Genomic DNA, 26,666 nt, shown 5'->3' with positions numbered 1-26,666 from the left:
GAGGGGGCCCAAGGCGTCAGCTCAGAGTAGGGAGGGGCGGCACCAGGCGGCGGGAGGCCGGCCAACAGCTAGAAGCGGTGCGGTTAACCGTCGCCTCGAACCGGGGAACCGACGTCTCCGCGCATGGGCCCGGCGCGAGGGGCGGGGCGCGCGCATCACGTGAGCGTGTTTTGGGCACGTGACCCGCGCGGGGCCAAGGCTCGTCCCCGCCCCCTCCTCTCCTCCCCTCCGCGGATGTGAGCCGAGTGGCCTCGCCTCAACGCCTAGCGCCCCCCTCAGCCGTCGCCGCCGTCGCCGCCGCCGCCTCCGCCTCCGCCCGCCGGCCATGTCCTCGGGCCGCCGCCGCCGCCGCCGCGCTTCCGCGGCGCTCCCGCGGCCCAGCGCGCAGTGAGCGCAGGGCCCTCTTGCCGTTCGCCCGCCCCGGGGCCCCCTTGTTCTCAGTGCCGCCGCCGCCGCCGCCATGTTGGGTTTAGAGCCGCAGCGGAGCCGCCGCCGCCGCCGCCGGTGAGGGAGGCCGAGAGCGGAGCCCGCCCCGCCCCGGGGCCCAGGGAGCGGGGCCGCCTCGGAGCCGGGCCGCCTCGGAGCCGGGCCTCTCCCCGCCAGCCGCCTGCCGTGCCTGCCCGCCCGTGGTGCGAGCGAGCGAGCGCCGGTCCGTGGCCGCGCCTTCCGCTCCCGGCCCGAGCGAGCCCGCCGCCGGCTCGTTTCACCGCCGCCGCCGCCGCCGCCGGGCCCGGCCACAGCCTGCAGCGGAACCCTCGAGAGTCAGCGCCATGGCGGAGCAGACCTACTCGTGGTGAGTGCGGGGCTCCGGGAGGCCGGGGCGCGGCGAGGGCGGGGGGGTCAGGGCGCCGGCGCGGCCTTGGGGAGAGAAAAAAGAGGAGGAACAGGTGCGCGTTGAGGGGGCCGCGGGCTTGGGGTTCACGCCCCCCTGACCCCCAGCAGAGGGGGCGGCTGGCGCTCGGGGAGGGCGGTGAGCGGCCGGGAACCCGGTGTCCGAGGAGGGGGATGGAGGAGGAGCAGGAGGCGGCGGCGGCCGCGGCGGATGTCATCTGGTCATGGGCGGAGCAGGTGATGGAGAAGGGGAGCTTGACCCGGGGGTGGGAAGCCCACGGATGGGAAGTGGAATCCCACGGACACCCTGAAACTGACCTGAAGGGGTGGCTCCTGGCAGGAGGGATTGAGTAGGTGGAGAGGGGAGGGCAAAGGTGGGCCACTTGCCTGGGAGGCATCTTCGGAAAACAGGTGATAAGAGGCCGAACTTGAAAGTTGTGAGAGGGGAGGAGCCACTTGCACTGGAGCTGCTGCTTAGCCTTGGGATGGGGAGTGAAGGGAGAGTTGGTAAGGTGGGCAGAGGCCCAGGTGTGAGCGGAGGAAAGCTGCATAGGAGAGAGTCTTGGGAGCCCTGGAGGGGAGGCACTGGTGAAGAGGGTGGAAGGGGAACCTCTTTGGACAGCTAGATTCTGGAGAGGAAGTCGTTGGTGGCAGTGGGGCCTGGGCAGAATCTTTGAAGGTTCATTTAGAATATGAAGTGGCCCAGTGCCTTAGGTCACGTATGGGGATGGAGGATCTACAAGTTATGTCCATTTTAATGGGACTTTTAAAGTTATAAAATAGCTTGTTAAAGACTGAGAGGTGTACTACGTAGTTAATGGAGTGAGAACATACCTATTCTGGAAAGGGAGTGGGATGTTGCGGAAAGGGGGATGAGACACCTTCCTTTCCCAGGCAGAGGTGGAGTATTTGCAGGAGGAGGTTGAAGGAATGATGGTAGTTGTCCGTGTGGATTGGAAATTGGACAGTGGGGAGGAAGCAAGGAATGGGATGATTGTAGGTGCATGGATAGAAAATCTGGTTGCAATCTAAAGCGATTGTTTGAATATGGTTTACTCTTTGAAGCAAAGGTGGTTTGGGACAGAACTGTAGGCTTTCCTTTCTTAGAAAAGAGCATAATAGAGTAGGCAGAGCATGATGTTTAGAGTTAGTTTGTTTGGAAGTCGAGTTCACCACTTAACTTTGTAACTAGAAAAGAGAGTAAGTTCTCCATTCCTTTCTCCTTACTTGTAGGATAGGGGAATTATCTTTTTCATAGCTTTAAGGATTAAATGAGTAACTTTACAAAGCACAGAGTAAGTTAAAAAAAGTGCTGTATTTTTACTATATTTTGATTATCTTAGAGAAGTAGCAAAAAAATGGTAATACTTGAAAATAAAGATGGATTTGGGTGGAAGGCGTCAATGAGTGGATGATTTGTGGTGGTTGGGGTTATAAGCCAAGAACTAATTGCGTCTTCTTTTAGAGAAAGAGGATTGGTGATTGAAGAAGGTAATTCAAAAGGGAACTTCACTGAGGTATATACAGTCTCAGAAAGAACATAACTGAAATTGAGAGAAAGTAATGCTAAAGGAAGAATTAAAACCTCAGTGAACAGTTGTGACAGCATATGTTTTTTGTTTTTGTTTGTTTGTTTTTGTCTTTTTGCTATTTCTTTGGGCCGCTCCCGCGGCATATGGAGAGTCTCAGGCTAGGGGTCGAATTGGAGCTGTAGCCACCGGCCTATACCGGAGCCACAGCAACGCAGGATCCGAGCCGCGTCTGCAACCTACACCACAGCTCATGGCAACGCCGGATCGTTAACCCACTGAGCAAGGACAGGGACCGAACCCGCAACCTCATGGTTCCTAGTCGGATTCGTTAACCACTGCGCCACGACGGCAACTCCAGCATATGTATTTTTAACAAATGTTTAAGCTACTTTGATCATTTTGAGCAACAGTGAGCTTGGTGTCCTAGCAGGTGATACAGAACACACAATTACAATTTGAGCTTTCTTAGGGTGGGAGTAAGAAAGGAAGTGAGGTGCCCCTACATGCCTGGTGGTAACTCATTTTGAGCACTCTGGCCCAGCTGAGAGTCCTGATGAAGGCCCTGCTATTTGTAATGTACTGTATAGAGGCCACACATGGTTCAAAGAGGAAGCACAGTGGACAAGAAGTGGAGATAAGACTGTTTTCTTAGGTAGGTTGGCCACACACTGTGTGATGTGTGCTGGCTCTGCTAGTTAAGGGGGGATTGTTTTGTGAAGTTTGACACCTTATAGGACTTATCCTACTGAAATTCTTCAATCTCAGGTCCCTAGTTACTTGCTTTTCAGGTAAAGAAGCTCCTTGAAATCAGCATGCTTAGCTCATCACCTTAAGCATGTTTTGAGATGGAGAAAGTTTTCACACCATCATGAAAGAGGGTGGTATATGAAGGGAGAGGATTGGGAAACCAAGAAGCTTTCTTCCTGACTAGTTCTTTCCAAATCAACTGAGTAATAATATAAAGAACTATCCGTGTGACATTTAATATACATTCATTTAATTCTCACTAGTCCCTGAGGTAGGTAACCTCTCCTTATTTTATAGAGGAACTTAACTTAGACTCAGGCCAAATGATTTCCAAGATACTTTTCCTGTGATGCTTTATTTTGTTTGACATGAATTCTCCCCATCATTTTATTCATTTTCATTGAAATATAAGTATGGAAAGGTATTCCCAAGGTACATGTAAACTGAATTTTGGATTTTCTGTCATTTTATAGTATTTTTTTTCCACCGTCCCTTTGATTTGTGCAATCAGGAGTTGATCTTTTTGAAAATAGGCTTGCACTTTATTTTTACATGGCCTTTAGAAAAATCAACCTTATGGAGACTACTGTGGTGGTATGGGTTTGTCTGAGGATGGAGTCAGTGAAGAATGTAAGAACATGTGAAAATACGTTCCTTTAGGATTTTTATATAGTAAGACATGTCAGTTATAAAACTAGTGGCTATATGGGAGTTCCCCTCGTGGCTCAGTGGAAACGAGTCTGACTAGAATCCATGAGGATGCCACTTTGATCCCTGGCCTTGCCCAGTGGGTTAGGGATCTGGTGTTGCGGTGAGCTGTGGTGTAGGTTGCAGACATGGCTCCTATCTGGCATGGCTCTGGCTGTGGGGTAGGCTGGCAGCTGTAGTTCTGAGAACTTCCATATTGCTGCAGGGATGGCCCTAAAAAGCAAAAAAAAAAAAAAAAAGGCTGTGAGTCGTTTATTGTTGAAGCTTAGTGGTAAGTCCATAGAGGTTAATTATTTTGCTTTGTGTACTTTTTTTGGTATTTGCATTGTAAATTTTTTTTAGTTTTATTAAAATAGAGTTGATTTACAGAATTGTGATATGTTCTGTATACTTTTAGATGTTAAAATTTTCTGAGAGTTCCCGTCATAGTGCAGTGGAAACAAATCTGACTAGGAACCATGAGGTTGTGGGTTTGATCCTTGGCCTCGCTTGGTGGGTCAAGGATCCGGCATTGCCGTGAGCTATGGTGTACGTTGCAGACGTGGCTCGGATCTGGCATTGCTGTGGCTCTGACTTAGGCTGGCAGCTGCAGCTCTGGTTGGACTCCTGACCTGGGAACCTCCATATGCTGTGTGTGCGGCCCTAAAGAAAAGAAGACAAAAAATAAAAATATATAAATAAATGTCTTTTTCATAATAAAAAGCTAAAGAAAAAAAAGAAAGCCCCTACACTTAAGTTCATGATATTCCTTGGTTTCTTGTGCCTGCTTTTTTCCTGCAAAGTCTGTCAAAGTTCTGTTACCCAGTGGTTCATCTCACATTCCATTTAGCTATGAGGCATTTTCTTTGTTTCTTTCCTTTTTAGGGCCACACCTGTGGCATAGAGAAGTTCCCAGGCTAGGGGGTCAAATCAGAGCTGCAGCTGCCGGCCTATGCCACAGCAAGGCAGGATCAAGTTTAATCTGTGACATACACCATAGCTCATGGCAACATCAGATCCTTAATCCATTGATGGGGCCAGGGATCCAACCCACATCCTTATGGATACTAGTTGGATTCATTTTTGCTGAACCACTTGGGAACACTTTTTTTTTTTTTTTTTAAATGGCTGCACCTGCAGCATGTGGACGTTCTTCCAGCCAGCAATTGAATCTGAGCTTCAACTGTGGCAATACCAGTTCTTTTAACTCACAGTGCCTGGCTGGGGATCGAACCTGGATAATACCAAATTCTTAACTCACTGTGCCACAGCAGGAACTCCCAAGCTCTCTGTTTTTTGACACTTGTTCAGTGGGCCTAGCACATTGTTTTGCCCATAGCTCCAGCTTAGTAAATATTGAACAATTGAATATGATAGATTTTCAAGGTGGTTCCTTCTCTGCTTAAAGATTTAAAAAAATTTTTTTTAAATTTATTTTTATTTTTTGTCTTTTTTCCTTTTTCTAGGGCTGCTCCTGTGGCACATGGAGGTTCCCAGGCTAGGGGTCAAATCGGAGCTGTAGCTGCCAGCCTACGCCAGAGCCACAGCAACACAGGATCCGAGCCTCATCTGCGATCTACACCACAGCTCACAGCAACACCGATCGTTAACCCACTGAGCAAGGCCAGGGATCAAACCCGCAACCTCATGGTTCCTAGTCAGATTCATTAACCACTGCACCACGACGGGAACTCCCCAAAGTTTTATTTTTGTTGTTTTGTCTTTTTAGGGCTGCACCCATGGTGTATGGAAGTTCCCAGGCTAGGGGTGGAATTAGAGCTGTAGCTGCCGGCCTGTACCACAGCTCATGGCAATGCCGGATCCTGAACCCCCTGATCGAGGCCAGGAATTGAACCCGAGTCCTTATGGATACTAGTAGGGTTCCTTACCACTGAGCCATGATGGGAATTCCCCTTAATAAAGTTTTAAATAAAAAAGGTGGACAGAAGAGATTAAAATAATTGGTAGTAACATCACAGTCTTTATGGCATGATTAACCACAAGATTCTGCTGTATCCTTTTTATTCATGTACACTGAGGAAATAAAAGAATATATGTGAAAACACATATTGTAGGTGAAAACTAGACTTTTATTTGAGAAAAACACCTTGCTCAATGTATATTTATGAGCAGTTGTCTGAGCGTAAGTTCTGTGAGGAGCAGAAGCTTGTCTCTTGACCGAGTTGATGCAGTACTTGTATGTAGTTGCACTTGAATTTTGGTAAAAATTATTTATGTTAAGGGTTAATGTTGGTGTTGGGGGAAAAAGAAGTCAGTCCATGTGAACCTCATTCAGGTGAATTTCATTACCAGAGCACTATCGTCATAATTTATCGTTGTGTTTTTTGTGTGCTGGATCTTTACAAGCATTGTAAATAAGATAACTGAGTCTCAAAGAGTGTTAAGTTCAAGGATGTAAATGGAAAAAAAGGATTCTAAGTCAAAACTGTTTTACACCAAGATTCCAACACTGAATCTATCTGCTTCCTTGTCCATAGTCACTACTCTAAGCCAACCCTCTTTTACTTGAGTTAACCCTGTTAGCCTCCTCATGGGTTCCCAACATTCCCCACACAGTGGTCATCCCTTCCTGAGTAGTCTTCTAACAGTCTAACTTAGATCTTGTCAGTCTTGTGTATAAAACACTCTTCAGTGGCTTTTGGCTACATTTATTTGTTTGTTTATTTAAAGGGCTGCAGTTCCCAGGCTAGGGGTCAAATTGGAGCTGCAGCTGCCGGTCTATGCAGATCTGAGCCTCCTCTGCCACCTATACCACAGCTCATGGCAGCACTGGATCCTTAACCTACTAAGGGGGGCCAGGGATAGAACCCACATCTTCATGGGTATTAGTTGGGTTCATTTAGGATAAAAATCTAGATTCTGTAATAGGGCTCTTCATTTTATGTGTGTTTTTGAGGGATGACAGACAATTAACTAAAAGTTAAACAAAGGTTAAGAGTCTTTTGGTGCTCTCTCCAGTGCCTGGCATATAATAGGTGCTTGGCAGATATTTACTGAACAAATGAGCATACCTCCCCATGGGCTCCCTGTCTAAAGATCTAAGGACCTCACTATATTGAGGCAGTATATTATAGTAACGGACATTGTCCTATCAGGTATTTGCAAATAATGCTAAACTGGAGAATGAAAAATAAAGCAGATCTCTAGAATGAATGGAAGTTACATCTGTTTTGGGGTTAATGTTATGTATCACTATATCTGTTGTGATCCTATCTGATTGTGTCTTGTGATCATTGCATCTGATGAAAGTTTTTCAGAGAGAAACTAGTTCAAAATGTGTGTCTAGCATTATAAACTTTAGCTTTGCTCATTATTTTTAAAACATGTTTTGCCTGTAGTTAAAGTGCTGTGATAATGTTTACGTGTGAATCAAACTAAAATTAGCCAAAGCTAGGATCAAGAGTTTGTATTGAAATAATTTTTCTCAGTGTTTCTTACAAAGTCTTTGGGGAGGAGGGGAGTTGTAGTTTGTAACCATATCAGCCTGTTATCCAGTAGTATTATGAATTAAAATGCCTAATGTTTATGTGTTTCTCAAAATAGATTTCTGTGATCATTTGTTTTAGAGATGATAAATACCACTGAATTTATGTAGTTCTGTATAATTGTATTTTACTTCAATATTAATAACTTACTTAGTTTTCATCATTCTTATCTGTTTCATCAAAATGTCTCATGAAAAATCAAGGGTATCCTGAGAGTGTCTAACTGAGTGCTGTTTTAGTTGGCTGTATTTAATACCTGGAACTTTGATAGCTGTCCCTGATAATAAGCCATAAGTTAATTTGATTTTCAGAATTCTATAATATATTTCTGGAGTTTAATGATTCCCTTTTAGGGGGTTAAAGGAAAATAGTGGTTTTGTTGTGTATATAAATCAAATGTTTTCAACTTTGAGTTTCTCTAGCCTGTTTTCTAATCCTTACTCAAAGAGTTAGGGGCAGAGTGCTCCTCTTCTGGAATTTCAGCCTCTTGGGTATCTAGAGAGGCTCCAGGTGACCAAATTCATTTTTCCAGGGAAAATTTACAGTTAGTTGCCATGATCCTTGCAATTAATTACCTCTCAGATTTTGTTAATAGGTCTCACTAGGACCACAGCTTAAAATAAAACAGACTCACTCATTTGCTGTAAAAAGACTAGCTTGAGCCCATATGAAAAAGTTAATTACGAAAATACTTTTAAGGCATTAGTGCAATGAATATGCATTAGCCTAATAGAGACCAAATAGAAAAATTCCATTTCTTGGTTTGTAGGGTTCCCTCTGATCTAGTAGGAAAACTTTAGATAGTCTCTCTTTTGGAGTTCCAGTTTTAATAATGAAAAACCACTGAAGGGTTAAAAAAAAATAGAGTTATGTCTTTTTGTTGTTGTTGATGTTTTTGGGGTTTTTTTTGTTTTGTTTTTTTGCTTTTTTTTTTAAATTTTTTTTTTGTCTTTTGTTGTTGTTGTTGCTATTTCTTGGGCCGCTCCTGCGGCATATGGAGGTTCCCAGGCTAGGGGTTGAATCGGAGCTGTAGCCACCGGCCTACGCCAGAGCCACAGCAACGCGGGATCCGAGCCGCGTCTGCAACCTACACCACAGCTCACTGCAACGCCGGATCCTTAACCCACTGAGCAAGGGCAGGGACCCAACCCGCAACCTCATGGTTCCTAGTCGGATTCGTTAACCACTGCACCACGACGGGAACTCCTGTTTTTTTACTTTTTAGGGCCGCACCCACAGCACATGGAGGTTCCCAGGCTAGGGGTTGAATCAGAGCTACAGCTGCCAGCCTACTCCACAACCACAGCCATGGGGGATTGGGGCCGAGTCTGCAACCTACACCACAGCGCATAGCAATGCCAGATCCCCGGCCCACTGATCAAGGCCAGGGATCGAACCCCCATCCTCATGTATACTAGTTGGATTCATTTTCCCTGCACCAAAGTGGGAACTCCCAGTAGACATATGTCTTAATTATTTTTCACATCTGTGAATTATGCTGAATATAAGTGATTACTCAAAGTATTCAATTCTGTCAGTACCACTCATTAAATTTTATTTGAAATCGTAAGATAGGATCTAATTCCGTTCTGGTTATTTTATTTTATTTTTTTGCATTTTGGGGCTGCACCTGCGGCATATGGAGGTTCCCACGCTAGGGGTCAAATTGGGGCTATAGCTGTTGGCCTACACCACAGTCACAGCATACAGGATCTGAGCATCTTCGACCTACACCACAGCTCAGCAACTCCAGATCCTTAACCCACTGAGCAAGGCAAGGCCAAGGGTTCCGCAACCTCATGGTTCCTAGTGGAATTGTTTCTGCTGCGCCATGATGGGAACTCCTGTTCTGGTTCTTTAAATTGAGAAATCTTTAGTTTGAGGGTGATTTTCATCTCTAATTAACTGTGACCTTGTCTTGTCTTAGTGCTAGCATTGAATTTTGTACAATGGTTATGCCTGTTCTACTCCACAGGATTGTTGTGAGGATTCAGTGAGATAAAGTATGTGAAAATGCTTTGAAAATTGCCGCAGGCAATATAAAAGCAAGTTATTCTTTATACTTTTAGACCCATATTGGCGCCGCATAGAATCTCTCACTGCAGAAAAGATTTTTCTTTCTCTTCTATTTGTATTATATATATATATATTTTTTGCTATTTCTTTGGGCCGCTTCCGTGGCATATGGAGGTTCCCAGGTTAGGGGTCTAATCGGAGCTGTAGCCACCGGCCTACGCCAGAGCCACAGCAACACAGGATCCAAGCTGCATCTGCAGCCTACACCACAGCTCATGGCAACGCCGGATCATTAACCCACTGAGCAAGGGCAGGGACCGAACCCGCAACCTCATGGTTCCTAGTCGGATTCGTTAACCACTGCGCCACGACGGAACTCCACAGTTTGTACTTCTTAATCCCTTATCTCCGTTTTGCTCCTCCCTTCAAGATTTTTTGGTTTGACCATTTAGGCAGCATTTATTTATTTATTTTATAATTTTATTTTACTTTTTTAAATTACTCAGTGAACTTTATTACATTTATAGTAGGCAGCATTTAAATTTGAGATGTTTATTCTAGTGAGAATTCTATGGAGATGTTCAAATAATATGTAACAAGAAATAGAGGAGTTCTTTTGTGGCTCAGTGGGTTAAAGATCTGGCATTGTCACTGTGGTGGCTTGGGTTCCTGCTGTGGTGTGGGTTCAGTCCCTGGCCTGGGAATTTCCACGTGCCAAATGTGCCGTCAAAAAAAAAAAAAAAGTGTTTCTCTTGGGGCTCAGCCTGTTGAGGAGGACTTGATGTTGTCTCTGTGAGGATGTAGGTTCAATCCCTGGCCTCTCCAGTGGGTTAAGGATTCAGCTTGCCACCAGCTGCTGCTGAAAGCTGCAGCTCTGATTTGATCCCTAGCCTAGGAATTTGCATATGCTGCATGTGCGGCCATAAAAAAGAAAAAAATAAAGAAATATATTAGTTTGCAGTTTGTCACTGATTTCTGTTTTTGCCTTTGAAATGTGTTATAAGGCCATCCCTTTTAGTCACAAGTTGCACAACACGTTATTACTTTCCACAAAGCAAGAAGACACATAAAAGCTTTTTTTTTAATAAGGATTTTATTTTTATTTCTTGAAGGCAGTTTTCCTCAGAATTGTGGATAATCCTAGTCTTTGTTTTGTTTCTGTTTTGGAATGCACAGGAAATTTTTGTACCTTAAAATGTCTGAGGAAGGGCTGTTAGCAATTGATTATGTTTCCTTAATCCACACCAAGTCTGCCAGGCATACCCGCTTCCCTTTATCTGAGGGCCTCAGGCTTGGCCTTCACTCCTGACCTAAGTAGGACATGTGTAGCAAAGTTTTGTTAATTGTTTCTTCAACCTGGTTATACAGACATTTTGACCTAAGTACAGTGTTTGATTTTTTGTTGTTTCCTTGTCTTAATTTTTGCCCAGAATTGTCCAGCTTGACCTTTCAAACTTGACTAAATCTTCAGGCTTTGCCTGACAGCCTTAACTTTTAAACCTTGACTGTTAAACTCACAATTGAGAAGTAGGAGGAAGAGGAGTCAAAGGAAGAAGGTGCATCAGAGGTCGGATAATTAGCAAAGTGCAATGGTGATGAAAGAAAAGGCACAGAGAATTTTTAGGGGCAGTAGTGTAAAAAGCTGCAGGGTTCAAAGAGAATGAAGAAAAAAACAGGCTGTTGAATTTGCAAAGGAAGTCATTACTGAATGTGCACTAAAAGATCAGAGTAGTGAGGGTGAAAGCCAAATTAGGGATGGGAAGTGAAGAAATAAAGGTATCTTTTGGGTACTGGTCATTTGTTTAAGAGATGAGAAAGACCTAAGGAAAGAGGATGGTTGTTATAGACAGCCAAGTCATATTTTTTTAAATAAGGGAGAGAATTGTGTTTTTGATGCCAAGGAGGAGAAATTGATCTTGAAAAGAAAGTGGTTTTTTCACTGTTGTTTGTTTACGGATTTCTACTTTTTTTTTTTTTAAATCATGGATTTTAGTTAGGAGTTGTGAAGGGAACTTAATGGGGAAAGAATGCTATGTTGTGGACATTTAGGCTTGCTTTCTTTTGATCTTTACATCGTCACTAGTTTGGATTGGTATTGCTTTTGGATTCCTAGGATTTTTAAAAAATTGCCTGCAGTGTAAAATTCAGTCTTTAGTCTGACTTTCAAAACAGTCTAGTCTAGGAGTTCCCGCCATGGCTCAGTGGTAATGAACCCAACTAGTTTGATCCCTGGCCTCGATCAGAGGGTTAAGGATCTAGTGTTGCCGTGAGCTGTGGTGTAGGTTGCAGACGCGGCTCAGATCCCGAATTGCTGTGGCTCTGGCTTAGGCCGGAAGCTGCAGCTCTGATTTGAGCCCTAGCCTGGGAACTTTCATATGGCGCAGGGGTGGCCCTAAAAAGCAAAAAATTGTTAAACTAGCCTTTGGGTATGTGAATGAACAACGAGGTTACTCTGGCAGCCTGTTGCATCATTAGTAGTCCTGAGACTGGGACTGGTTTAATGACTGAAGTTGCTTTGTGTGTGTGGAGGGTGGAGGATGACTCCATATCTCTTCTTTGCCAGGAAGGAAATCAGTAGAATTGGTTGTTAAATATGAACTTTCTGGGGCAGCACTGTCTAGTAGAAATATAATGTGAGGCACATGTATAATTTAAAGTTTTCTGATAGCTACATTAAAAAGGAAAGAAGCAACAGGTGAAATTAATTTTAATAGTATAGTTTAACTTAGTAAATCAAAAATACTTACCTAATTTATTGTGTTCTCAGTACAAAAAGTATTAACAAGATATTTTATGTTTTTAGTACAAAGTCTTATCAATTCAGACTAGCAACATTTTAAGAGCTACCTGCGGTTAGTAGCAGCTACGATGTTGTACCTGGAAGTCTAAGAGCTTATGATCTAGATTTCTGCTCGCGTGTATGATGATCTGTGTATCTTTAGGGAAAAAGATGAGTGCTTGATCAGCCTGTATTTCTGGTTCTTTAATTTTATATTGTTACTCCCTTTTTTAAAATTAAAAAAAAATATACAGAATACAGTCCTTAGAGAGGTACAGAGAAGCAAGCTCCTTACAGCTCGAATTTTTTATTGTAAGTAGAGATTTGTTAGAAGCAGGAAGAAAAAAAATTGGTCTCCCTCATAGTTAAGGAGGTATGAGGTTCTATAGTTCTTAGCAAATGAAAGAAATCTGTTGGAACTGCTATTGTTTGGTCCTTATTCTAATTGTTCTGTTGTTCAGAGTTTGCTTTGGCCTGTTCTTTATCAGTTATGCACTGCTCATACTGTTTGACCACATAACTCACTTGGTTGGACAGAAAAAGGTGATAGATTTGATTTCTATAATTAATGAATGACTTTAAGCCTGTTGGGGCTTCAGCATAGTGTAACTAAAGCAGAATAAACAGGATCCTCTCTCTGATGCATTTGCTGGGTCATACATCAGCAATTGTAATTATGACAACTTTGAGAGAAAGGAGTTTTCAGAGTGGGCTTTTATGTAAACTGTCCCAGTCAGTTATTTGATTACTAGAGGACTGAATTTGGTCAAAAGTGTCTTAATATTTGAGTGCCTTTACTCATTTTCTGATTTGCCTTAGTCCCTGCCACTTTATGTTCCTGTACTTTGAATCTCTACGTCACTAGTTTATGTTATTTACCTAACCCCTGAAGGCAATCAGATTGTGGCCCCCTGGTGTCTATGATCAGTTCTTTGCCACAAGGTGGCTCAGGGAGAAGGAGATAGCTGATCAGTGCCCCAGTGACATTGGATATGGGTACCTGCATGTCAAAGACATATATTTCACCAACTTGACCATTGCATTAAGTATCACTGACTGTTGGACACCTTAATGTTCTAAAAATGTTCCATCAGCCATTGTTCTGGTTTTCTGAGTGTTGACATGCAGTTATCCTAAGTGGAATTCACTTGCCTTTGAATTGGGGTATATGAATGGTATCCTGATCCAAAGAACAAGGGTCACTACCTAATTTACGTAGTGTATCCTTCTGCACTCTTCTTTGAGCCCTTGGCTTTTGTGATAGTGTGGACCCAGGGCCCATTTATGAGTTCAGGGATTTGAGTTTGAAGGCCATGTGTATTGTTGGTCCTCAATGGACAATTGTGGAAATAAAGAATACCATGCATGGTACTCTTTTTTTGGTCAACAGTTTATTTGGTGGCTTTGTTGTGTTTTTGATATACATTATGATTTTGATAATTTCCAAATGTAGTTTGATTCTTTTTCATTTTTTGAAATGGGCTTGAAAGCTTAACCCTTACTAAGAAAAAAATAATTGTCTTTCAGTTGTTGAGTTTTAGTTTATATTTTATTTTCTGTTTTATTTTTTGTCTTTTTGCCTTTTTGAGAGCCACACCCGCAGCATATGGAGGTTCCCAGGCTAGGGCTCTAATCGGAGCTGTAGCCACCGGCCTACACCACAGCTCACAGCAAGGCCGGATCCTTAACCCACTGAGTGAGGTCAGGAATCAAACCCGTAACTTCATGGTTCCTAGTCGGATTGGTTTCCGCTGCACCACAAAGGGAACTCCTAGTTGTTGAATTTTAAATGCTTTGATTTGTTGGTATTATGAAATAATAATTAGTGGGCTGTTTTAGATGTTTTCAACTGAGTGCACAGCCTGCAAGTAGCTAAGCTCTGAGTTAATTGATCCAGTGGGGAGACAGTTGGAAATCTTATGTCTCTGGTCCTGTGGACTAAATAATTCCACTCTTTTGGTGATAAAACCTAGTTTGGATTTCTTTTGGTAATAAAAGCAGAACACCTTAACTGATGTGAAGTTAGTTACGTTACCTATTTAACCCTCTCAGCGTAACTCTTTACTTGACTGTGCAAGTGTGAAAATGTTGGTCCTAGGTTACAGAGTACTGCCTTGAGACCCTGCTAGGGATGTTAGGCAATGCTGGTACAGGTACTGTGTTGACCTTTTGTACAGAAAAAAAAAAAAAAAAAAATCAGGATTCTGAAACATCTCCGGCTGTAAGAGTATCAGATAAGGGATTATGAAACTGTAATACATATTTTATGGTACAGTTTTAGAGAATGTAGATAAACAGAAAAAGACAGCACTACCCATAATCCCACTAACTCAGGGAAATTGTCATTAAGTTTTTTTTTTTTGTCTTTTTGCTATTTCTTTGGGCCGCCTCCGTGGCATATGGAGGTTCCCAGGTTAGGGGTCTAATCGGAGCTGTAGCCACCGCCCTACACCAGAGCCACAGCAACGCGGGATCCGAGCCACGTCTGCAACCTACACCACAGCTCATGGCAACGCCGGATCGTTAACCCACTGAGCAAGGCCAGGGATTGAACCCTCAACCTCATGGTTCCTAGTTGGATTCATTAACCACTGCGCCACGACGGGAACTCCTGTCATTAAGTTTGTTGCTTTTTAGGTCTTTTAAATAAATGCATATGTTTATGACCTCTTTTTTTATCTGTTTTTGGCTGCCCCTCGGCATGTGGAGTTCCTGAGCCGGGGATCAGATCTGAGCTGGATCCTTAACCCACTGTGCCGGACCAGGGATGGAACCTGCATCCCAGGGCTCCAGCGAAGCTGCTGATCTAGTTGGGCCACAGTGTGAACTCCTCTTTTTAAAAATTCATACAAAACAAGTAACATTTCATGTTGCCTTTTGGAATTAAATATAGGAACTGTAGATCGTTTATTTTATTTTATTTTATTTGTCTTTTTTTAGGGCTGCACCTGAGGCATATGGAGGTTCCCAGGCTAGGGGTTTAATCGGAGCTGTAGCTGCGGGCCTATGCCACAGCCACAGCAACACCAGATCCGAGGCACATCTTTAGCCTACACCACAGCTCACGGCAATGCCAGGTCCTTAACCCACTGAATGAGGCCAGGGATTGAACCTGCTTCCTCATGGATACTAGTCAAATGCGTTTCCACTGAGCCACGATGGGAACTCCTTTTAGTGATATTTAATGTCATCTCTGAGACTTTATGGGATGTGTGTGTGTATGTGTGTGTAAGGTTAAATGGTAAATAGTATTTTGTTATTTACCTAATAGATCATGACTATCTTTTCATACCATTTAATATATTACAGATCACTTTTTAGTGTATACCTAGTAGACTGCTGTATTCAACCACTCTTTATTGTGTTCATTCCTGATCCTGTAGTCTCCTTCTCCAAGAAGTTTGTAGCATGTTTCCTCTCCATCCCTCTAGAAATGTATGCATATAGGCACAAGTAAGTCTATAGCCCTGTTCAATTTATTATTGTAAAACATACAATTTTTATTTTAACCATTTTTAAGTGTAATTTCATTGGCATTAAATACATTCACAGTGTTGTGCAACTACCATCATCCATGTTCATAGCTTTTTCATCCTCAAAAACTGGAACTCCATACCCATTAACTGCTCTTCCCTCTATTCTGCTCTACCCCTATTCCCTGGCAACCACCATTCTACTTTTTGTATCGATGAATTTGACTAGGTAATTCTTATAAATGTGATCATACTATATTTATCCTTTTGTAACTGGTTTATCTCAACATAATGTCTTCAAGGTTCATCCATGTTGTAATGTGTGTCAGAAGTTCCTTTTAAGGCTGAATAACATTCAGTTTATGGATATATTACGTTTTGATTTATCTATTCATCTATTGATGAACATGGATTGCTTCTACCTTTTGGCTATTGTGAGCAATGCTGCTATGAATACGGCTGTGCAAATATTTCTTCAGGATCTTTTGGATCTTCTGAATACATACGGTAATTTTTAAAAATAATTTTTAAAATTTTAGTTGATTTTGGAGTTCCTGTCATGGCTCAGTGGTTAACAAATCCGACTGGGAACCATGAGGTTGCGGGTTTGATCCCTGGCCTCACGCAGTGGGTTAAGGATCTGGTACTGCTGTGAGTTGTGGTATAGGTTGAAGACGTGGCTTGGATCCCAAGTTGCTGTAGCTCTGGTGTAGGCCGGCAGCTACAGCTCCGATTTGACCCTAGCCTGGGAACCTCCATATGCCGCAGGTGTGGCCCTAAAAAGCAAAAAAATAAAATAAAAATAAAATTTAGTTGATCTATAGTGTTCTGTCAATTTCTGCTGTACAGCAGAGTGACCCATCATACATATATATATACATTACTTTTCTCTTATTATTTTCAATCATGTTCTATCACAAGTGATTGGATATAATTCCCTGTGCATAGCAGGACCTCATTGCTTATCCATTCTAAATGTAATAGTTTTGGAGTTCCCTTTGCGACTCAGCAGTGAGGAACCTGGCCAGTATCCATGAAGACTTAGGTTCGATCCCTGGCCTTGCTCAGTGGGTTAAGGATCTGGCATTTCCATGAGCTGTAATGTATGTTTCAGACATTGCTGGGATCTGGCCTTGCCGTGGCTGCGGTGTAGGCCAGCAGTTGCAGTTCCAATTTGACCCCTAGCTTGGGAACTTCAAAATGCTGCAGATGTGCCCCCCACAATTAAATGTAATAGTTTGCATCTGCTAAACCCAAACACCCAGTCCATCCCACTCCCTCCCCCTTGGCAACCACAAGTCTGTTCTTCATGCCTGTGAGTCTGTTTTGGTTGTGTAGTTAGGTTCATCTGTGCATATGGTAATTCTATGTTTAATTTTTTTTTTGAGAAATTATCATACCATTTTCCTTAGTGGCTGTATCATTTTACAGTGCCACCAGCAATGCACAAGGGTTTCAGTTTCTCCAGATCCTTTCCAACATTTGCTATTTTCTAGTTTTTGTTTGTTTGTTTGTTTAATGATAATTATGAAGTGATATCTTGTGGTTTTGATTTGCATTTTCCTAATGACTAGTGATGTTGAGCATCTTTTTATGTGCTTATTGGCCCTTTGTATATATTTGAAGAAGTGTCTATTCAAGCCCTTTGCACATTTTTTAATCGAAGTTGTTTAGGGTTTTTTTTGCTGAGTTGTAGGAGTTCTTTATGTATTCTGGAAATCAGTCCCTTATCAGTTACATGATTTGCAAATATTTTTCTCCATTGTCCTTTGTTGTTGGTGAACAAAATGTTAAATTTCAGTGAGGTCTCAATTTATTTTTTCTTTTGTTGTCTTTGCTTTCTGGTATCATATTCAAGAAGTCATTGTTAAATCCAAGGTCATGAAGTCCTCTGTTTTCTTCTAAGAGTTTTATTGTTTTGGCTTTTTTTTTTTTTGTCTCTTGTTTGAGGGCCACACCCACAGCATATGGAGGTTCCCAGGCTAGGGGACCAATCGGAGCTGTAGCCGCTGGCCTACACCTCAGCCACAGCAATGTGGGATCCTTAACCCACTGAGCAAGGCCAGGGATCGAACCTGCAACCTCATGGTTCCCAGTCAGATTCGTTAACCACTGAGCCACAATGGGAACTCCTGTTTTGGCTTTTTACACTTAGAATTTTAACCTATTTTGAGTCCATTTTTGTATATGGTAAGTGTTCAGCTTCATTCTTTTGTGTAATCCCTTTTTAATAGAATGATAACACACCATACACTATGATGCTATACCTTGTTTTCTTCGCTTAATTAGGTATCTCAGCCCCAGTAATTTGTTTCTTTTTTGTTCTATCCATTATTCAGTTGAAAGGTGTAAGTTAATATGTGGGAGAGCTTTTGAGTATGACTTTAATAGATAGTTAAAGGAATATCAAATAGGAATATTAAACCCAGGAATGACCACTGAAAGGAAGAGGCAAAAGCAAGTAGAGAGGGAGTGTAAGGGAATAAATATCATCAACTTTTGCTCTCAGGAGGACAAATTACAATTTAGTTAAAAGCTTATCTGGTGCATTGTTAACACTGTGTGTATATAACTTACCCTGAAATCAGTCCTCTGAAGTATAAGTATTGTTTCCCCCATTTTAGAGTTGAAAAAACTGATATCTCTCCCAAGATTATATAGTTCATGAGTGGCCGAGCTAGAATTTGAACACAGGTATTTTTAACTCCAAAGCCAGGGCTTTTTGCCATTAACAGTTCTCTGAGAATAGAGGGAACCTTTAATCAAGTAAGCTTGATAAAGGCTGCATATTAAATCCCTCTTTTGGAAATTTGTGGTCTGAATTAGCATATTATGAGTTCTTGATACGTTAAGCAGTAAAAAAGAAACCAGTTTAATTTTATTTTAAATGTTAAAAGACACTTGGTCAAGGGAAGTTTGCTTGGTATCTTAACAATACCTGAAACAGTTCCCCCTTAACATTATTTTGGGAAGTGCCACTCTGTTCTCTTTCTTATATTAAATCTCAAGAAAGGCTAAGGACAGGAAATTAAACCCTAACAGGGTGAAGAAAAGGAACAGCCTATAGAATTAGCTAACACAGACCAGGTGTACAGCTATTTGAAAAGTGAGGGTCAGCTTATACCCCAAAGTCTACTGTGAAGGACAGATGCTTTTCCAGGGGTGAATTTCATGTGACTGCAGCTTCCCTTGTCCACATGACAGGTATTAAGTTCTAGCTTTATTTGAATGTGTATGATATGTAGTAAAATTGCAACACAACAGAAGGATTTAAGACAGTCTTTTAGAGATATTTAAGAAAAAGTAACATTTGACCTGTAGTACTTCTTACACATGAGCCTTGTGTGTGTTAAGGATTCTCTCTTGGTCATGAATTGCTCATTTTAGTTGTACCACCAATAGCATAAGCTATGCTTTAGGAAATGAAAGATTGTGTCTATTATGAGGGTACCATTTAAACACTGACCAGAAACTGGTGTCAGAGAGGGTCAGCAGATGAATGAATCAGCAACCTATTTGCATTTATTTTGTAAGAGAAAGTTATTGTCAGTTTGAGACACAAACCTTTGAATTTGGCATTGCTTTTCCTATTCCATAGGACTAATCCTTTTTTTTTTTTTTTTTTTGGTCTTTTTGCCATTTCTAGGGCCGCTTCTGCGGCGTATGGAGGTTCCCAGGCTAGGGGTCGAATCGGAGCTGTAGCCACCGGCCTACGCCAGGGCCTACGCCAGAGCCACAGCAACACAGGATCCGAGCCGCATCTGAAACCTACATCACAGCTCACGGCAACGCTGGATCCTTAACCCTTAACCTTATGGTTCCTAGTCGGATTCGTTGACCACTGAGCCACAACGGGAACTCCCCTTTTTGTTTTTACAGATTGCTCTTGATTTTTTTCCCCCATTTTTCCAAGTTCTCCAGTTATACAAAGAATCTTGTTAGCGTCTTAATCAGAAGTACATTACATCTATATATTTTGGAGTTCCCATCGTGGCTCAGCGGTAAGGAGCCCAGTTAGTGTCCATGAGGTAGGTTGGATCCCTGGCCTTGCTCCTCGGGTTAAGGATCTGGAGTTGCTGTGAACTGTGGTGTAGGAGATGTGGCTCAGATCCTGAGGTGCTGTGGCGTAGGCCGGCAACTGCAGCCCTGATTTGACCCCTAGCCTGGGAACTTCCATATGCCACGGGGCGCCCTAAAAAGAAAAAAATTTATTTATTTATTTGCTTGCTCTTTTTAGGGCCACCCTCAGGACATATGGAGGTTCCCAGGCTGGGATTCGAATTGGAGCTGTAGCCACTGGCCTACAGCACAGCCACAGCAATGCCAGATCCAAGCTACATCTTTGACCTATACCACAGCTTATGGCAACGCCAGATCGTTAACCCACTGAGTGAGGCCGGGAATCAAATCTATGTCCTCATGGATGCTAGTCAGATTCGTTTCCAATGAGCCATAGTGGGAACTCCAAAAAATTTGTTTATTGAAGTGTAGTGATTTACAGGTGTATCAGGTGTAGAGCACAATGATTCACTTATACATATATGTATATATCTATTCTTTTTCAGATTCTTTTCCATTATAAGTTTATTACAAGATACTGTATTTGGTTTTCTGTGCTATAGAGGGTCCTTGTTGTTTATTCAATTTATATATTGTAATGTGTGTCTGTTAATCCCAACCTAAATTATCCCCCCCCACATCTATTTTTTTTAACTTGAACAAAATTGTCTCCTTTGTAATGTTATGGTATATTTCTTCTCTGCAACTAACCAAGTTTTTTCCCCATTAAAGTTTACTATATTAATTTTACATTCATTACTCTAATTACCAGGTATTTTATACTTTTTGTTGCTGTTTTAATGGAGATAGTTCCTCACTCTTTTTCTAGGTAGTTATTACTGGTATGTAGAAATAGTATTGATTTTTCCAGATTTGCTTTAATTTATACCCAACAACTATACTAGGCAAATTATTCTAATGATTATTTGCTTAAGTTGTATATGGAATCAAGTAGTGATATATAGTGTTAGTAATTTTTGTAATTCTCTTATTTTATCTGTCCGTTAAAAAAAAGACTCTGGAGTAAAGAATCTTTAATATACTATCAGAAATAATTGAATCAGGAGTTCCCATCGTGGCATAGCAGAAACGAATCTGGTAAGGAACCATGAGGTTGCAGGTTCGATCCCTGGCCTCCCTCAGTGGGTTAAGGATCCGGCGTTGCTGTAAGCTGTGGGGAAGTCGCAGACATGGCTCAGATCCGGCTTTGCTGTGGCTGTGGTGTAGGCTGGCAGCTGTAGCTCCAATTGGACCCCTAGCCTGGGAACCTCCATATGCCTCGGGTGTGGCCCTAAAAAAAGACAAAAGACCAAAACCAAAAAAAAGTTAGAGTCTTGCTATCATGATTTTTTTTTTTTTTGGTCTTTTTGCCTTTTCCAGGGTCTCTCCCTCTGCATATGAAGGTTCCCAGGCTAGAGGTCTAATAGGAGCTGTAGCTGCCGGCCTACGCCAGAGCCACAGCAACTCGGAATCCGAGTCGAGTCTGTGACCTACACCACAGTTCACTGCAACGCCAGATCCTTAATTCACTGAGTGAGGCCAGGGATTGAACCCGCAACCTCATGGTTCCTAGTTGGATTCGTTAACCGCTGAGCCATGATGAAAACTTTGCTATCGTGACATTTTGCATGAATCTTTTGCTTGCACAATCAGTAGTTTTCTTATTTAAAACCCTTGCATTCTTACAACAGATCTATTTAGTAGATTTTAATAAATCTATTGAGGTACTGCTTTAATTGATTTTTTGAGGGTTTTTTTTGTTTTTGTTTTTTTTTGTCTTTTTGTCATTTTCTTGGGCTGCTCCTGTGGCGTATGGAAGTTTCCAGGCTAGGGGTTCAATTGGAGCTGTAGCCACCGGCCTACGCCAAAGCCACAGCAACTCGGGATCCGAGCTGAGTCTTCGACCTACACCACAGCTCACAGCAATGCCAGATCCTTAACCCACTGAGCAAGTCTGGGGATTGAACCTGCAACCTCATGGTTCTTAGTTGGATTTATTAACCACTGAGCCACGATGGGAACTCCAAGAGTGTTTTTTTTTAATGATTTTTATTTTTTCCATTATAATTGGTTCACAGTGTTCTGTCAATTTTCTACCATACAGCAAGGTGACCCAGTCACACATACATGTGTACATTCTTTTTGTCACATTATCATGCTCCATCATAAGTGGCTAGATATAGTTCCCAGTGCTACATAGCAGGATGTCATTGCTTACCCATTCCAAATGCAATAGTTTGTATCTATTAACCCCAGATTCCAAATCCATCCCACTCCCTCCCCACCCGCTTGGCAAGATTTCTCTGTAGTTTTCTTTTTAACTTTTACCAGTTTAAAGACCTGAATGTTTTCTTCCGCAGCACTTGGGCGTCAGTGTGCTACATTTTTGTTAGAAGTCTTGAAATTTCAACTTCTGTGTAACGCTGTTGGGTTTTAGTACTCTTGTAGGGGTAAAGAAAGGGTGGTTGTATCATTTTTTTGTTGTCTTGGTTAGTGTCTTCTGTTATGAATTTGTGTCATGTTTTTCTTGTATTAGGTTTGGTATTTAATATTTCAATAACATTTGTTGAACTTAAGTTTTAAAATTTTTTAGCATGTAAATGTGCATGGTATTCCCTAATAATTCTGGTCTCTTTTATTTTGGCTCTTACTGTTTCTTTCCCACTTCCAACTTTGAGATTTTTCTCTCCTCATCTAATTTTTAAAATTTAATCAGCTTTCTGAAGTGTATTTGCCTGCAGTTAGATTCACTCAATTTAAAGTAATAATTCAGTGAGTTTTGGATAAATGTATGCTATTATTGTGAGACTGCTATCACAGTCAAGGTACAGGACATTTCTTCTATCACTCCAAACAATTCCCTTGTTCCCTTTTATAGCTAATTCTTTCCTCTCCCTCTTAGGCCCTTAACAACCACTGATTGACTTTTTAACCCACAGAGCAAGGGCAGGAATCAAACCCACATCCTCATGAATACTAGTTGGGTTCGTAACCTGCTGAGCTACAATGGGAACTCCCCACTTGCTCCATTTTTACACCAGAGAGTTCCAGTTGCTTCATTCTCTAGCCATTCTAATGGTGTGTAATGGCTTCTCATTATTGGTTTTAACTTGTGTTTCCACGATTACTGATGTTGTTGAGCATCTTTACATATTTTGTTGCCATTCGTTTATCTTTTTTGCTAATGTGTATTAACATGTTCTGCCCATTTTTTCCATTGACTCTTTATGTTATTGAGTTGTAAGAGTTCTTTATACATTCTGGATGTGAGTTCTTTGTCAGATATATGCTTTGCAAATCTTTAACTTGCCTTTTTATTTTCTGAACGGCAGTTATTATTGTTCTTATTTTTTAGGGCCACACCTGTGGCATATGGAAGTTGCCAGGCTAGGGCTCAAATCTGAGCTGCAGCTGCCAGCCTATGCCACAGCTCACAGCAGTGCAGGATCCTTAACCCACTGAGCAAGGCCAGGGATCAAACCGGCATCCTCACAGATACTGATCGGATTCGTTACTGCTGAGCCATGGTGGGAACTCCACAATTTAAAACTTTCGAATTGTTTATTTCTGGAATTTTCCATTTAATATTTTCAGACTGTGGTTAACTGGATAACTGAAACCACAGAAACTGTACTAATAGTACTACATTTTGTGTATCAGTCTGTACATCGGTGGACATAAATTATTTCCACCTTTTGGTCATGATAGATAATACCCCTTTGAACACCTATATATATCTCGGAGTCTCTGCTTTGAATTCTTTCTAACCTTATTTTTGCATTTGTCTTTGTTTCTGTTTTTCTTTGTATGTTACTTTGCTATTATTCTGAATCTGTAAATATGTCTTTTTTTACCAATATAATTAAAGTGGGGTGTTTCTTTTATAGCATCTGTTCTAAAAACTACTATGTAAGTAGTTTATAAGTTTTAAAGTCGTTTTATTGCTTTTTTTTTTTTTTCCGTCTTTTTGCTATTTCTTGGGCTGCTCCTGTGGCATATGGAGGTTCCCAGGCTAGGGGTCTAATTGGAGCTGTAGCTGCCAGCCTACGCCAGAGCCACAGCAACGCAGGATCCGAGCCACGTCTGCAACCTACACCACAGCTCACAGCAATGCCGGATCCTTAACCCACTGAGCAAGGGCAGGGATCAAACCCGCAACCTCATGGTTCCTAGTTGGATTCATTAACCACTGCGCCACGACGGAAACTCCCTATTGCTTGTTTTTTAGAGTTCTTAAACATTTTCAGGGAAAACTATTAACCATTTTTGTTTATATTTATTTGAAGACAGTATGAAAGTTTCAGTGGTTTTATGTCTAATAAAATCCAGTTTATAAATGTTCCTTTTTTTGAATTTTCAGGTGTATATACTTAAAATCACCACATTCCAGAACATGGATATATATGCCTATTGTGATTTGTATTTGAATCATGTTTAATTACGGTTGGCTTTTAGTATCCATGAATGTGGAACTGGTGGATATGGAGCACCAACTGATCATATATTTGTAATTATGATTAGATGTACTATTCTTGTTTTCATAATTACTCTTACATTGATTCATTATAGTGAGTTGTAGCTACAAAATAATATTGTGTGGTAACAAAAATGCTAATTTAAGAAGTAAATAATATCATGCAAATGATTTTTAAATATCCTAGCCTAATAACTTAGCTCAGTAGGTCTCAGCTAAGATGGTACTATCCTCTGGGGGGGGCATTTTTGGTTGTCACCATACTAGAGGTTGTTGCAGGCATTTTAGTGGGCAGGCGCTGGGTTTTTCTTGATGTCTTACAGTGTGTAGACAGTGCTGTACAATGAATTACTGTTCTCTTTCATATGATTGAAGCTCCTGTAACTACCTAAGTCTAAAGTATTTTAAATATAAGCACAAAGCATTTCTATATGGTCTTAATATATATTACATTCCAAGAATGCAACTTCTTTGTACATCAGGGGATGTTGTCCTTCATTTGGAGCTTTACCAAGAGTTATTTCTCATTTTGGAAAAATGCATCACTGCCATACTGCTTATATTTTAGTTACCATTTCACACACCTGATTTGGTCTGCATTTGTAGCTGTCACATTCATGGTGATTCTTCTGTTGGTGCAAGCATTTACTAATATATCTTACAGAGTATTAATGTTCAAGTTTTGTATATTAAATAATGTTTGATTATGAATTTCCTTTTCTTTCCCCTTCATATTATAATTAGAGCATTGTAATAAGTTTTTAAAAGTTATGTGGATCGGTAAGTTGTTAGTTAACATAATCTCAAGGAAATAAAGGGACTGCTAAAAAATTTACTGTAAACAGGAGGTTTTGAGTCTTGTAAGCTTGGAGCCACTGAATTGAATGAATTGTGGTAGAGTGAACTTGGCTACACAGTCCATATGTCTGCGTTCATATTTTTGTGAAAAGTTATCCTTAATATTACATTTCAGATGTGTAAAAATGTTAGCAATTTTCCTTGGAAATCACCACATCATCTGTCTGTCAGCCCCTTGGATGAATGGCAATACCAATGCTCCATAGATCACACTTTGAGTAACAATGCTGTATATCTATACCCTCATTTTATATATTGACCTTATTTTTTTCAGATATCATCTTTGCTCTTTACTCTGCTTTGTCACATACTTTTTTTTAGGGCTGTACCTGGGGTATATGGAAATTCCCAGGCTAGGGATTGAATCAGAGTTGAAGCTGCCAGCCCATGCCACAGCTCACAGCAACACAGGATCCAAGCCGAGTCTGTGACGTACACCATAGCTCACGGGAATGCCAGATCGTTAACCCACTGAGCGAAGCCAGGGATTGAACCCCAACCTCATGGTTCCTGGTCGAATTTGTTTCTGCTGCGCCATGATGGGAACTCCCACGTACAGTTTTTTTGTTTGTTTGTTTGTTTTTGTCTTTTCTAGGCCTGTTCCTGCGGAGCATGGAGGTTCCCAGGTTAGGGGTCTAATTGGAGCTGTAGCCATTGGCCTATGCCAGAGCCACAGCAACGTGGGATCCAAGCTGAGTCTGCGACCTACACCACAGCTCACAGCAATGCCAGATCCTTAACCCACTGAGCAAGGCCAGGGATTGAACCTGTAACCTCATGGTTCCTAGTTGGATTTGTTAACCACTGCGCCACGACGGGAACTCCCCACATACAGTTTTTATTCCAAGATATTTATTAACATTTTTTTGGATTTTTAAACAATTAAGGTGTAATTAATGTACATTATGTTAGTTTCTGGTGCACTCCAAGACACTTTTTATTTTAGTTCAGTACTGAATTCTGCCCTTACCTGTAGTGTGTCTTTTAGATTTAATTCATTCCAGAATGACTTTTTATAAGGAAATTTGATCATGTACATTTATTACAATAGTGTTTTAATATATGATTATCTTTTTTAATTAAAATTTTTTTAATTATTATTATAGTTGATTTAAAATGTTTCATCAAGTTGTGTTGTACAACAGTGAGCCAAACACACACATTTCCCTGTGTTGTACAGTAGTATCCCATTGCTCATCCATTCCAAGCATTACAATTTGCATCCCCCAAATGCCATTTCCTCCTCACATTTCCCCCCCTCCCCCCTGGGAACCCCAGGTCTGCTTTTCTTGGCCATGATCTATTTCTATTGTTTGTTTGTTTATTTTTAGGTAGGATCATCTGTTCCATATTTTAGATTCCACAAATAAGTGATATCATACAGTATTTGTCTTTTTCTTTCTGGCTTACTTCACTAAGTATATGAGAGTCTCTAGTTCCATTCATGTTGCTGCAAATAGCATTAGTTTGTCTTTTTTATGGCTGAGTAATATTCCATTGTGCATGTGGGAATACACACACACACACACACACACACACACACACACACCACACTTTCTTAATCCATTCATCTGTCAATGGACTTTGAGGTTTTTCCATGCCTTGGCTATTGTGAGTAGTGCTTCTGTGAACATTAGGGGTACATGTATCTTTTTCAGTGGAAGTTTTGTCCAGTTATATGCCCAGCAGTAGAATTGCTGGATC

At 41.5% G+C, this 26,666-nt stretch overlaps 1 protein-coding gene across 1 annotated transcript in view; it reads left to right on the top strand.

The window, feature by feature from the left end:
- Nucleotides 1-226: 226 nt before the first annotated feature.
- Nucleotides 227-26,666, top strand: part of SPPL3 (signal peptide peptidase like 3) — a 120,618-nt gene continuing 94,178 nt past the window's right edge. Inside the window, exon 1 of the mRNA XM_047759406.1 lies at nt 227-793. Within this exon, the coding sequence (XP_047615362.1) occupies nt 771-793 (23 nt within the window). The 5' untranslated portion in view covers nt 227-770. The remainder of the gene's footprint in view (nt 794-26,666) is intronic.

The sequence above is a fragment of the Phacochoerus africanus genome, chromosome 15, assembly GCF_016906955.1.
Source record: "Phacochoerus africanus isolate WHEZ1 chromosome 15, ROS_Pafr_v1, whole genome shotgun sequence".
Lineage (NCBI taxonomy): Eukaryota > Metazoa > Chordata > Mammalia > Artiodactyla > Suidae > Phacochoerus > Phacochoerus africanus.
Note: the sequence above shows the minus strand (reverse complement) of the source record. Positions and strands in the feature narration are given on the sequence as shown.